The 14,579-nt window shown below is 45.9% G+C and overlaps 2 protein-coding genes across 6 annotated transcripts in view; one reads left to right on the top strand and one right to left on the bottom strand.

Moving 5' to 3' along the window:
• Window positions 1-14,579, top strand: part of Tmtc1 (transmembrane O-mannosyltransferase targeting cadherins 1) — a 250,868-nt gene that overhangs the window by 91,576 nt on the left and 144,713 nt on the right. The gene's annotated exons all lie outside the window — the stretch shown is intronic.
• LOC126491088 (40S ribosomal protein S4, X isoform-like) lies at window positions 11,532-12,526 on the bottom strand. Its single transcript, XM_050126502.1, has one exon. It carries the CDS (start codon window positions 12,412-12,414, stop codon window positions 11,626-11,628), a length of 789 nt encoding a protein of 262 aa, XP_049982459.1. The 5' UTR covers window positions 12,415-12,526; the 3' UTR covers window positions 11,532-11,625.

Genomic DNA, 14,579 nt, shown 5'->3' on the forward strand with positions numbered 1-14,579 from the left:
GGGTGTCTGTTATGCAGAGGTGAGGGGTGTCTGTTATGCAGAGGTGAGGGGTGTCTGTTATGCAGAGGTGAGGGGTGTCTGTTATGCAGAGGTGAGGGGTGTCTGTTATGCAGAGGTTGAGGTGTGACTGTTATACAGAGGTGGGGGTGTCTGTTATGCAGAGGTGAGGTATGCCTGTTTTGGGGGTGCCAGTCAAATCATCAGCTGCAGTGACTCTCCTTGACCCACAAAGTCTGGCTGTGACTTAGAAGCCGAGAATTACAGGACATTTATCCTCAGGCGTTTCCAGAGCAGGTGATGAGACCTGGTACAAGGTGTTAAGATGTTACTGCACTTGTATTTATTCACATGTTTGTGTGTATGTGCGTGCATGCATGCACATTACGTTCACACTTGCCACGGAGCCATGTGGAGGTCAAAGGGCAGACAGTCTGAGGAGCAGGTTCTTTCTCCCACCATGTGGGCCCCAGGGATTTATGGCTACTGTCAGATTTGGCCTCAAGGGCCTTTGTTTACTGAGCCATCCTCCTGGCCCGTGGACAGCAGTTTAAGAGGACAGACTGGTCGGAGGCTGCGGGTTCAGAGGTTTGCACCCGAAGTGAGGCGGCACGCTGTGGTGGAAGAGCTTGGCAGAGCTCAGATGTTCACCTCCTGGTGTCTGGAAAGTAAGGGAGAAAGGGATGAGACATGCCCTTCCGAGGCATGCTGCCCCATGGCCACTTCATGATGGAGTTCGTTGTCCTCACTTTCAAAAGTGGTGTCATCTCGGGGAGCCAAACCTTTGACGCACGAGACTTTCAGAAGAGAATTCCTATCCAGATCAAAGTGTGGCATCTCATTTGGGCATTGCCTTGGCTGGGCAGAGTGCTCAGAAGTTTAGCTGAATATTCTAAATGTCGATGTTGAGGGTATTTGGTAATGAGATGACTACCAATCACCAACCAATCAATCAATCAGTGAGTTCCCAGGAAAGCAGATTGTTCTTGGTAACATACATGGCCCTCACCTAGGCCATTAAAAGTCTGAATAGAACAAAAGATTGATACCTTGAGCAAGAAGGAATTCTCCAGCCATCAGCTGTTAAATTTACCACAAAAATCTATTCCCCCTTCCTCAGAGGCAAACTGGATCACTGGCAGCCCTGATCTTCAGCCGCTCCTCTGCCCTGCAGAGAAACGATTATCAATCTCCTTAGTCACATGACCAATCACATGACTGAAATTCTTACAATACAGTTGACTTCTGCCTGTGCATGCTGTGTGTGTTCCGCTTCCCTGAGGCCTCCGACCAGCGCAGAGGTCAATATTAAGGTTGTTACTTTGGATACTTTATTAGAAAAGAGCCTTCCCATCCCAACCACTGCAGCCATTCTTACATCTGTGTCAGAGTTGTGAGGGGGTACCGTCCTGGTTACCTCGAACCCCCAAGGCACGTCTGTGACAGAGGCGTGTTCCTGAGAAGGGAAGTGAACTTTCAAGTAGATGCCCTGCTCAGCGGTCAGGGTCAGTGGCTGGAAGAGGGGAAAAACTGCGTCTTTCTGTCTCCGACCTTCACATCCATCGCTTGACTTTAAACATGCTGAGACTCTGCTGTACAGCGATGGCCTCTTACTCCCGCGACAAAACACCCAGTGGGGCAAACATGAGCAAGGAGAGGATTTACTTTGGCTCGTGGCTCCACGGGGTCACGGTCCATTATAGGAAAGCAAAACAAGCCGATGAGCCCAGCAGTGGGGCTGTGAGCATGGCTTTTTACACGGCAGTAAGTAGGGCATGGAAAATACAGCAGTGACCACTGGGGGTCTGTAGAGGGGTCACGAGTGACAACCGCGCCCCTCTTCCTCAAGACACAGCCCCAAGCCGGGGCACTGAGTGCTCACAAAATGAGGTGGGGGTTCAGAGGTTCACAGTCAGAATGGTTGAGGTCTGAGGTAGTAAAGTTAGTGAGCTTTCCCAAGTTCCTGGGAACTTACAGTCTTATTTTCCCCCCTACCGATAAAATATTGCTATAATAGCAAGTAGCAAACCAGATTCAATCTCTGGCCGGTAGCCTGCTCTCTCCTGATAAGAGTGTTCTCGGTCTAAGTCACACATGGATGATGGATGACCTACAGTGAGTACTGAAGATTCTCAAGACAATATTTCTACGGGATTTCATGTCCTAACGCTGTTAAATCCCTTCATTTCATCTTTCTATTAAAGACTAATGTTTCTTCTAAATCATTTGCTAAGCTCTTCACATATTGAATGTGAATTAAAGATGAAAATTCTACTTTTAAACACTGTTAATTCATATGGAATACCCCTTGAACATATCAAATTTTTTCCTAGTATTTTCTTACCTTCATACCTCCCTTTCTGTCATATCCACCCCAGTATTTGCTAGTAGTCCCAGGAAAACATTAGCATAATTTTTTAATTATTAGCATAATTTTTGTTCTTTTTTTTTCCTCAGTGCTCAGGTTGAAGTTGTGTTTCACATATGCTATACATACCATAAATTTTAAAAATCAAAAGCATGGCTTGAGAAAGCACCAATAAGCCTTGGATTTAAAAGGCTTTTTCTTTTTGTAAGAAAACAAAACCAGAAACCAACTGTAGGTTTTAAGTTAATGATAATTCCTAGGTTTACATAGGTCTTCCACCTCGGTACTCAATACAATATGGAATCATGTCTATCTGGAAGAAGTAACATGCTTGTCTTTGAAAATAAATGATGTAGAAGTGCTTAAAAAGAAAAAAAATACACCCACTCGATCCTTTAGTTTGCTTGTAAATCGTGTATGACAGAAAGATTCCCTTCAGTGAAGAGCAGGGACATGGTGTGGGAAAGGGCTGTGCTAGGGTTAACGAGTCGCCCTCAGATCTCTGCAAATCCAAACATCTCTTTTAATATTCTTCAGATTTCGCAGAGTGTGACTAAACATCAATATAAGAAGGGGTAGCAGGCGTGTCCCCGTGCCGGCGGGGCTCCTGCCTCACAGATAGGCAGGCAGGCTGGACGGTTTGCAGTTTTTAGGTGGGCAGGCTGGAGGGTTTGGAGTCTTAGGTTTCAAAGCTGTAGATCTTTCCCATCTGTTCTCATTGTTGAAACATTTGCTAATCCACGGTTCCGTCATTAATTCCAACCCATCAAAGCAGCAGGACTCTGTTTTCCCGCACTCTGCAGCGCCCCGTCCATCTTTCCCCAGATGTACCGCAGCACGCACACGCGGCGGCGATGATGATGCTTCAGTCCCAACGGCTGTGATAAAGTCTGTCGCAGTTCATTACCGTGCTTCCTTCCAGCCTGAGGTGTATGCAAACACACCTCCTCTGGAAAAACACCGCTGGCGAGAAACAGGAGGCATGGAAAATAACTGCCATCAGTCACAAAGAGAGATGGGGAATCAGAAGGTACATCAGGAAATGCAGCCAGCTCATGCCTCACCGAATGCTATTTATTTCAGCCGAGGAAAAGGTGGCTTCCTATTTTCTCAATGGACCATACTCAAATCCATTATAAAACCCTCCTCCATAATTCAGGTTGAAGACTTGGGTTTTAAAAAGAAAGCTATTTCCCAGTCAGAGATAAATCAGCATGGCAGGAACACTGATTTGTCCTTTTAACTTAATTTATGTTTATTTTGGTGCTTGGGACTGGATCCACAAAGACTAAGCAGAAACTGTACCTCTGAGCCACACTCCTAGAATGAGGGCTTGCTTTAGATATGGGTTTCGCCAAGCCTTTAAAATAGCTTTAAATAGAATTTGTTTATACAGTGTAGTGGACTACATGGCAGCTCCCGGAGGATCCGTCCACATCCAAACCTGAAGACCCATGAATGTGACTTTATTTGGAAAAAAAGGTCAGTTTTCTGTGCAAATACCAAGAGAGAAACTAGAACATCCAACATGCCATGAATCAGCCTGGGCATTTTAATAACCTAGTTTTGGCTCAGGCTGTCTGACTTTTTGCATGAAAATATTTTTCCCATTTTACAATGGAAACCAGTGAATAGGTCCTTGTATTTATCATTCAAATAAAATGAGACTAAGAGTATTTTTTAAAGCTTTAATGAAGTATAATTTAGTTTGTAAAATCCATTCATTTTAAATATACAATGTAATGTTGTTAATAGATTCATAGAAAACTCTGTAGTTGGTGTCTATTTATTTTATTCTTTAGGGGCCCACCACACAGCTATCAAATAAATACACAGAGACTTCTTACTTACGAATGCCTGGCCTTAGCTTGGCTTATTTCTAGCCAGCTTTTCTTAATTTATCTCATCTACCCTTTGCTCCTGAGATTTTACCTTTCTCTGCTCTATATTCCTTTCTTTCCTTCCTACTCCGTGACTGGTTGTGTGACTATGTGACTGGCTACTGGCGTCCTCTTTCTTCTGTTTATTCTCTCTGCCTATCCCTCTCCTGCCTAACTATTGGCCATTTAGCTCTTGATTAGACCAATCCGGTGTTTTAGGCAGGCAAAGTAACACAGCTTCACCAAGATAAACAAATACAACATAAAAGAATGCCACACATCTTTGCATCATTAAACAAATGTTTCACAGCATGAACAAATGTAACATATCTTAAACTAATATTCTACAACAAAACCCTACTGCAGTCTCAGAACGCTCCACCACCCCGCAGGAATCCCTCTCAGCAGGATACTCAGCTCTTACCTAGCCCCAGCCCCAGGCAGCTAGCACTTGCTCCTGTCTTTGTGAATTTGTTCTTCCTAGATGCTTCACGTAGAGTTCAAAAGCACTTAATCTTCTGGGCCAGGTTTCCTTAATGCAGTTTGGTATTTCTGAGGTCTGTTGGAAGCACTCTTAATACTTGCATTTTTAGTGGATAATAGTATTTACCTGTGGTCAGAAAGTGGCCACCTGGAGTGTCATGAATAAGACTGCTCTAGCCTTTCCAAAGCAAATGGTCTTAATTTTTTTTTTATTTTTTAGAAGGATGCCCAAATACCTAGGAGATGCTGAGCTGAGTTATACACTGAGGTCTTCCTCTACCCCCAAATTCTTCCCAGTCAGCTGTACCAGTTGGCATATCCCAGTGTATAAAGTTCACTCTCTCCCATCTTCATCAGAACTCCTTGTCATTGATTTATTTACTCGTTAATTTATTTGTCACAGTCATCCTGGTGGGTGCCAAGTGGTGTCTCACTGTGATTAATAACTGATGATACCATGGTAGTTTGAAAGAAAATGGCTCCCAACGGGAGTAGCACTGTTAGGAGGTGTGGCTTTATTGAAGTGGGTGTGGTCTTGTTGGAGGAAGTGTGTCACTATGGGGGTGGGCTTTGAGTCTCTTTTGCTGAAGCTTCCCTCAATGTGGTACTAAGACCACTTCCTGTTGCCTGCAAGCTACTCTGCTACTTCTCCAGCACCATGTCTGCATGCATGCCCCCCATGTTTAACCATCATGATAATGAACCAGACCTCTGAAAATGTAAGCCACCCCAATTAAATGTTTTCTTTTATAAGAGTTGCCATGGTCATGGTGTTTCTTCATGGCAATAGGAACCCTAACAAAGATAGATACTGACCTAGTCCTTTTTAAGCACTTCAGGTAGACTTCCATTGTTAATTCATTTTATCATTCCTGAGTCGAGTATGTGTGTGTGCACACATACATTTAATTATATATATATATATACATATATATATATATATATATATATATTCCCTAACCAACAATTTATTACTCATGCTACAAAGAATGGCATATAGCATGCTAGAAGAGAAGGAAAAAAGGCGGTATAAAGAATGAAGGAGAAAAGGAGAATAATGAAGATATTGAGGGAAGGAAATGAGAATATAGCTGGTGTGTGATGTGGGCAGGTGGGGAGGAAGACATCTTATTGCAAAGATACAAGGCAGTGTTTGAAGGCCAGGTCACATCCTCACAGTAACACTGGTGAGACTCTGTGGAAGCTCTATACCCAGAGGACAGAGGACGTACGCCATGTGCCAGCTCTCTGGCTTGCCTCAGAGTGCTTGGGATGGGCAGTTCCCTGTGAGCTGAGGCGCGAGCTGTGTTACAGAACTCTGCTTACCTTGAAGAGACTCTGACTAGATTGGACTCATTAACACTCCTTCCCAGAAGGGAGGGAGGGCAACACTGAGGCCTGGCCGCCTTCCCAGGGTGTGCTAGCAGCTGACAGACTTTGCATAAAGGAGACACTGAGGGTGTAGCTGCCCCTTAGCTTGTCCACGCTCCTGTGATTCCACCCATCCTCCTTGGTAAGTCACCCCTGTAAACTCATTGGTTCATCTGTCTACATATAGTCAGAATTTTCTTTGGCCTGTCTAGTGGGGGTGAACAGAAGTAGACATCTCAAGCTTGACCTGGCAGCAGGGCCTGTCATCCCAGTATCTCAGGAGGCTGAGGCAGGAGGATCAAAACTTCAAGACTAGCTGGGCTACAGAGTGAGTTCAAGGACATCCTGGGGAAGGCGCACACCTTTAATCCTAGCACTCAATAGGTAGAGGCAGATGGATCTCTGTGAGTTCAAGGTCAGCCTGGTCTACAAAGTGAGTTCCAGGACAACCAGGAGTGTTACACAGAGAAACCCTGTATTGAAAAACAATAAACAAAACGAAACAAAAATCTGTCTCAAAAATACAAAGTACAAAAGATAGCTGGTGAGAGAAGGGACTGGGGTTTGAATATGTTACACACACAGACACACATGCATACATATGCTTAGGCAACTGTCAATTTTTTTCTATTGTAAAAGTAGGGCTGGGGCTACTGCTCATTGGTAGAATGGTTTGCCCAGCATGTGTGACATCCTGTGTCCAGCTCTCAGTGCCAAAAGAGAGGGAACGCAAGGGAGAAGTGGAAGGGAGAAAGAGAGGCAGGAGAAGGGAAAGAAGGACATAAGGACAGAAGAGATCTTAGACCAGCTGGTCTTTTTCTTAAATTTTTTATTTATGTGTATGTCTGATGTCAGAGGCGAGAAGAGGACTTTAGACCCCTTGGAACTAGAATTAGGGGAAGTTATGATAGTCCTACATGGGTGTTGGGAACAGATCTCAATGGAAGATTATAAATCACCACGGGGCACACTCTCCAGCCACAGCTGTTTAATCCTGGCCGCAAAGGATGTCGTTCCCCACTCCTAATGCACTCACATATACACTTATATTTGAAGGACTTCCTTATTGTCATAAGAATATTACAGAGACTGAGCACGCCAAGCAAGCGCCCTAACACTGAACTATGCCTCCTAGGACTTATAAAACGATGTTTTAAAATAGTGTTTGGGGAGTATATCTTCTTCAGCATTTGTGTTTGTTACCAAATTAACGTTATATGTGAGCTGTGGAGACCACGTGCTGTGACTGGTTTCAGTACGGAAATCAGAACTACATACCGATGGGCTTAGCTGTAAACTTGTTCCACTCATTTTAAATCCCTTACTATTGTTTAGGAACTCTTATTTTGAAGATTCCACCAGTGCCAATTTATGAACCAAACAACAAAAGACCAATCTCATTTCTTTATTGTCACACTTCATATATAAGACGCGAAAGCAATATGCCTTAGTAATTGGGCTTATAAATAAATAGAGATTCCCATCTCACACATTGCCTGGTGCTTGGTTTCGGCTATTTTGAGATTCAAATTACATGTTTTCCTCCCATCTCATCTCATAAGAAAAGCTGTATCTTTAAAGCACAGAGCGCTGGGCCTGAGTTCATTACTCTTCCCCTGAATTTACTAGCAAGGCACCCCCTCTCTGCTTCCCCCCCCACTAGATATTACAAAAATGCTGGGTTTTGTTGTTGTTTTTGTTTTACAACGATAATTACGCGGAAAGGGCATGGCTTCAAATGCTACTTGGGGTTTCATACCTATTACTGACTGGTATACCAAATAGGGTCAGCAGACACGAGGTGTGGATATGATACTGGGGGCGCAGACGTGTTCCACCCATAATTCATATGTTGAAGGACATGGTACAGTCAGGCAGTGCACATTCACCGCGGTGGATGAGGAGAGTTACCACCAGGGCGTGGGCTCCCTGCAGCCCATAGGACATAGGGGAGGCCACGCAGCCACTCAGCAATTCTAGAAGGTAATTATCGCTCATTTCCCAATGTCCTTCCTAAAGTCGCACATCTCGGGGAAGCCTGGCCGGGGAGGGCTGAGTGATGGCAGCGCTTGCCATAAAGTATTGGGTCGGACAGGAGTTCAGATCCTGAGACCACACTTGGACGCCTGGGGTGCTTGGCGATTGCCTGTAATCCCAGCCATGGGAGGCTGATACCAGATCTGCAGAGCAAATGGACCAAAAAGACGAGCCGGATCGGCGAGCTCTGGCTTCGATTGAGAGGACCTGCCTCCGTGACGAGTGGCTGATTCCAGATTTCAACCGCAGTCTTCCACAGGCATGCGCACAAGGGTGCCTACGCTTGCAGAAACCAAAACAAACCCAAACAAACACGAACACCGCACACATGCACGTACATAAAAGAAAAAAAAAGTCTGTGAGTCGTGGTATCCTGGACTGTAAACTTTCTAAAGTTTTTAAAGTTAGAAAACCCCGGGCCGTAGTTCACACCTCGGGAGGCAGAGGCAGGTGGATCTCCGGATGAGACCCCCACCTCCAAAGCCTTCAGAGCCGGAGCCGCTGTGTGTGTGTGTTATCTCAGTAGAGATACCGGTGGGTGCTGATTTTTCTCTAGTTTAAATGAAACTTGACAACTCATGTTTCAGGGCAGACGGACACGACAGTCTCGACATTTATTTACCTCCAGTTTCGGACTGCCTGCTCATCCCCGATATCCAGTTAGGATTTTAGTCCCCGATAGCCCACAAAGATGGTCTTTCCTACAGAAGAATTCAGTACATTTACAAGAACTTTTAAGAGCATTTTAATTGTAAAAATAAAAATGAACTACATCTCGTCCGTTAATTCTAAAATGTTGTTTATGAGTTAGGATGTAGCTATGTTGGCAAAGTGCTTGTTTGGAGTTCAGGAAGCCCCAGGTTCAATTCTCAGTACCCTGGCCTGGTAGAAATAAGTCCCAGCACTGAGGAGACCATCAATTCAAGGCTATCTTTGGCTACACAGGAAATTTAAAACCTTCCATGGCTGGGGAGACTTTTACAAAAAAAAAGAAAAAGTTTTATTGAACACAGAATAGCACGTCCAAACCAGGCTTTTCTGTTACTATTGAGTTAGGAAAAAAAATACATATTCACTACAATCATTTGTAGGAACTTAGAATATAGTGCTAACTGTGTGCACACGTACATGTATACCTCCTGTTTTGCGCGATGTTCCTATTCTTGTTACAGCCTGCAGCTCATACCTAGGTGGGAACAGCCAGTGATTAAATCCGGGTCTGTCCGCTTCTAGAGATTATTTTCATGGTGCTTGCAACTGACATTACCTAGGATGGGGCTGGCAAGATGGCCCAGCAGATAAAGGCAATTGCTGCCAAGATTGGTGATTTGAGTTTGATCCCAGGACCCACATGGTGGACACAGAGAACTGAGTCCCAGGTTTTTCTCTGATCTCCACTTGTGAGACTTGATCCAAGCATTCCCCCTGATAAATAAATCAGGAGTTCGGTGTTTAAGAGCTCTTGCGGTTTTTGCAGAGGACCCAGGTTCATTTCCTAGCAGTTCCAAAGAATTGTCTTCTGGTCTTCTAGTACACGGGACATACATGCAGGCAAATATTCACACTTTTTTTTTTAAAGAAAAACTCATTATGTTGTGTGCTACACAAGCCCTTGACCACCAAGCTGTCCTCACAGCCCTGAAACCAGACCTCATCTTCCCACATCAAAGCCGATCACTGTTTCTTCAGGAATAAAGAAACATTTAATGATGACCTTAGTTTGAGTATGTTTTAACATTAGCAAATTAATCAGATGTCAGTTTATTCAAAGGAATTTAACTCTAATTTGGAATTAAAAAGCAAAAGCCATCTTTTTGTAAATAAAATTCTTATCTTTGGGGTATAAGTGGCTCAGTGGTTAAGAGAAACTGCTCTTTGCAGAGGACCCAGGTTTGTTCACAACTGCTTATAATCCCATTTTGAGGGATTCCAACCCCTGCCCACTGTAGACACCTGCCCCTGCACAAATGTGTACAGTATCTTAAATATCTTCTAAAATGGAAAAAAATAATTAAGTTTCCTTTAATTGGGAGTTCACAAACATCTGAAATTCAAGTATTCTTTCTCCAATCAATATCAGTAAAACTGTCCAGGAAATCTTGTTTGAGCCAGCAAAGTGGCAAAGTTGAAAACTTTACCTTTTATGGCTCACTGGCATTAAAATGCGAAGAAATAAATTATTTTCATTTTACCTGTAAGCTGCTATTATAAAGACAATTTCTTTCTTTTTTTATTTCTTTATTTATTAAAGATTTCTGTCTCTTCCCCACCGCCACCTCCCCTTTCTCTCCCCCTCCCCCAATCAAGTCCCCCTCCCTCGTCAGCCCAAAGAGCAATCAGGGTTCCCTGCCCTGTGGGAAGTCCAAGGAACACCCACCTCCATCCCGGTCTAGTAAGGTGAGCATCCAAATTGCCTAGGCTCCCACAAAACCAATAGGTGCAGTAGGATCAAAAACCCATTGCCATTGTTCTTGAGGTCTCAGTAGTCCTCATTGTCCACTATGTTCAGAGAGACCGGGTTTAACCCTGGCTTTTTCAGACCCAGGCCAGCTGGCCTTGGTGAGTTCCCAATAGAACATCCCCATTGTCTCAGTGTATGGGTGTACCCCTCGCGGTCCTGAGTTCCTTGCTTGTGCTCTCTCTCCTTCTGCTTCTGATTTGGACCTTGAGATTTCCGTCCGGTGCTCTATTGTGGGTCTCTGTCTCTGTCTCCTTTCATCGCCTGATAAAGGTTAATATTCAGGAGGATGCCTGTATGTTTTTCTTTGGGTTCTCCTTCTTATTTAGCTTCTCTAAGAACCTGAATTATAGGCTCAATGTCCTTTATTTATGGCTAGAAACCAAATATGAGTGAGTACATCCCATGTTCCTCTTTTTGGGTCTGGCTTACCTCACTCAGGATGGTGTTTTCTATTTCCATCCATTTGCCTGAAAACTTCAAGAAGTCCTTGTTTTTTACTGCTGAGTAGTACTCTAATATGTATATATAAAGACAATTTCTTTACAAGTCTTGCTTTAGTGTTATTTTTCGTTCTGGATTTGCTGCTTCTGTAAATTTGGGATTTTCTAAAAAGAGAAAATTATAGCTACACTTTGTGGGTTTCTCTGTAGTCCTGGCTGAACAATCCCATTTTTATACCTCCTAACTTTAGGGGTTCTCTGTTTCCAGTTGCTTTGGGGAAAGAGGCTGACCTCTAAAAGCCTTGAGTTTCTACGGATTTTATCGGCCTCTAGGCATTCAATCCCAACCCTGGAATATTAAAAGAAAAATGAAATGACATTAGTTCAGTTATCAGCAACGGTAACCAAACCCTTTTTCACGATGCGGCAACCGCACATCCGGGTGGTTGCCCCATCCCCCATGTCGCGGTAAAGGGAAACACGGGCAACCAGAATGAAGTTTGCTTCTCTTTTTAATTCAACATGCTGCTTAAAACTCGAAGCATAAACCAGAATAAATGCCCCCCCTCGTGTCCCTCAGAGTCCGCTTCACCCACTCTGCTTGGCCGCCAGCCTCTTGTCTCTCTCTTCGGCGATGGTGAGGCGGATTCCCTTTCCGCGCGGGAGGGAAATCCACGGCTTGTTGCCCTTGCCAATCACGAAGATGTTGGAGAGGCGGGTGGCGAAGCCGTTGCCGTTGGCGTCCTTCACGTGGACCACGTCGAACGAGCCCGGGTGGCGCTCGCGGTTGGTGATGACGCCGATGCGGCCCAGGTTGGCGCCCCCGGTCACCATGCACAGGTTGCCTGTGTCGAACTTGATGGCCTCGGTGATCTTGCCGGAGTCCAGCGAGATCTGCACCGTGTCGTTGACCTTGATGAGCGGGTCGGGGTAGCGGATGGTGCGCGCGTCGTGCGTCACGAGGTGCGGGATGCCCTTGGTGCCCACGAAGACCTTCCTGACCTTGCACAGCTTGTACTTGGCCTCCTCGGGGGTGATGCGGTGCACGGCGAACCGGCCCTTGGTGTCGTACACCAGGCGGAAGTGCTCGCCGCTCTTGTCGATGCTGATGACGTCCATGAAGCCCGCAGGGTAGGCCACGTCGGTCCGCACCTTGCCGTCCACCTTGATGAGGCGCTGCATGCAGATCTTCTTCACCTCGTCGCCCGTCAGCGCATACTTGAGGCGGTTGCGGAGGAAGATGGCGAGGGGCAGGCACTCCCGCAGGCGGTGCGGGCCGGACGACGGGCGGGGCGCGAACACGCCCGTCAGTTTGTCCAGCATCCAGTGGCGCGGGGCGGCCACACGCTTCAGGTGCTTCTTCGGACCGCGAGCCATGGCGGAGCAGCGCTGGAGGCGGCTTCTCCTTCCCCGAGCAGGAGAGGAGTGCAAGGAAGGCGGCCTTCTCCTTCCCGGAGCACGAGCGGAGTGAGGGGCTGCGCGCGCAGCAGCCAGGAAGCCCCTCCCCCTGCCCACTCATCCGGGTCTCTTCCAGGGGGCGGGACCGCCTGGCGGGACCGCCTGGCGCCTCCTGCCGGCCGGAGGCTGGAGGAGCCATGGAGCTGAGCGAACCTTTCCCTCCTGTTCTGTGCTGAGTTGTGTGTGTCTGCTGGGCGGAAAATACCAAGATGAAGGCGATAAGCTGTCTGCCTTCAGGGAGAGTGCAGCCGGTCTCAGGTAAACTAAACTCGCCTGAATACTTTTTTCACCTGACACAGGGTTTCTCTGTAACGCACTCTGTAGACCAGGCTGGCCTGAAACTCACAGGGATCCACCCGCTTCTGCCTCCCCAGTGCTGGGATTAAAGGTGTGCGTACCACCGGCCGGGCCTTAAATACATATTTTATACTACTATTTTTGTTGCATTTACTTTTTCAGTCTGTTAGTATGGAAATCCCAGGACGCTCCTGGGAGTCTGTTCTTTGCTTCTACCATGTGAGGCCCGGCATTTGCACTTACTCAGATCCCCAAGTTTAGAGACAAAAATGTCTGTACCATTATAAGCCATCTCACCAGATTTTACTGTTTCTTAAACGTGTTTTGTCTGGGTCATCTTTCAAACACCCTACAGCCAGCCAGCCAGCCAGCCAGCCTCTTACTAAGTGATGGGAAGGTCCAGCAAACCTTTTTCTCATCTTCTGTGCCTACGGTGGAGGACATGGGCTATTGTGGTGGCAGAGGTCGTAAGGTCTTGGCGCAGATATTGGCACCTTGCCCATGTCTTCCTGCGTGATGCCATGGCACCTGCCACAGAGTGTCATCGGGCTGCCCAGCAATGGAGAGACGGGTGTTCTATATTCCCACCCGAAAGCTGCCATTGATCCCCTATTTCCTGCCTGGGGGGAACCAAGCTCTCTGTTGCTCCTGGTTTCCCTGAGCACAGATGAAGGTTACCCTTGCTTATCTCAAACTTCAAGGCTATAGCCACTCCAAACTATGGTGAGGTGAGGGTTCAATATCTCCTTCCTGCTACCCGCCTTCTTAATTTTTCTGTTTTATTTAAGACAGGGCTTCCTCATGTAGCACAGGCTGTCTTCAAATTCATGATCATTTTTATTATGATGGACATTTTTTATGTCTGTCAGTCTGCAGTATTCTCTGTCCTGTTAGCGTGGCTGCCGTGTGAGAGGCAGGGCAAGTGTCCTAGGGACACTGACGCCGTCGTCATGTGTAAGGTGGTGTAAGATGAATGATCTTAGGTAACTCTGAAGGAATTAAAGTTTGGATGCATGGGAAACGTGACGAGAGAGTATCTGTGCGGTCCCTTGCCTAAAGCCAGGAAAGAAGAGGGAAGGTCACAGGAGACTGGGGGGAATCATGGGCAGATGACACATGTTTTGTTTACCAGTACACAGTTTGCTAGGCAGGCTTGGGCAAGAACCCAGCACAAACCAGCACAGGTGAAGGGCACAGGCACACAGTTTGCTCTATGCTAGGCATATAGACCTACAGATGAACATCCATGCCAGAGGCTGACCCACAAAGGCTTGGGCCTCTGACCTCAAGGCTACGTTAGAATCACATAAAATATATAGCAGATTACCAAACTGTTTGCTTGGGGTTCTCTGGACATCCAGTGTCAGCCATTGTGTTTACTCATAGCTCCCCTGGATTTTGCTAGATACCGTAATAGCACTGTGCTGTCTAAACATAAACTGGCCCATATGGCCCTCTGTTCCCAACAGTAGCTTACGGGAAAGCGTCCATGAACTTGAAATGTTACCAGTATTTCAGAATCTGACTCCTGCGTTCACTGACACACACAGGTAGCTGTGTCAGAGATCCAGGTCTGGGGATATTAGTGCTGATAATGTTTGGTTTTGGTTGTCTGCAGTTAAGACTGAAAATTTAGGAACCATTATGTTTATCGTTATACAAGTGGCGGGTTTTAAAATCTCAACATCAGACTCCTTGTATTAGTTGTAAACTGATTCAAACTTGGGTTTTGAAGTATCAACCATTTGGCTTTGTAGTGTGCTAGATCACTATAGATCTAGTATAGA

This window comes from Alexandromys fortis, unplaced genomic scaffold (assembly GCF_014885135.2).
Source record: "Alexandromys fortis isolate MF-2015 unplaced genomic scaffold, M_Fortis_MF-2015_v1.1 scaffold_260, whole genome shotgun sequence".
NCBI classification, from domain to species: Eukaryota; Metazoa; Chordata; class Mammalia; order Rodentia; family Cricetidae; genus Alexandromys; species Alexandromys fortis.

Bases quoted from the DNA above. Each gene is read 5' to 3' on its own strand.
- LOC126491088 (XM_050126502.1), bottom strand. From the start codon at position 12,414: ATGGCTCGCGGTCCGAAGAAGCACCTGAAGCGTGTGGCCGCCCCGCGC.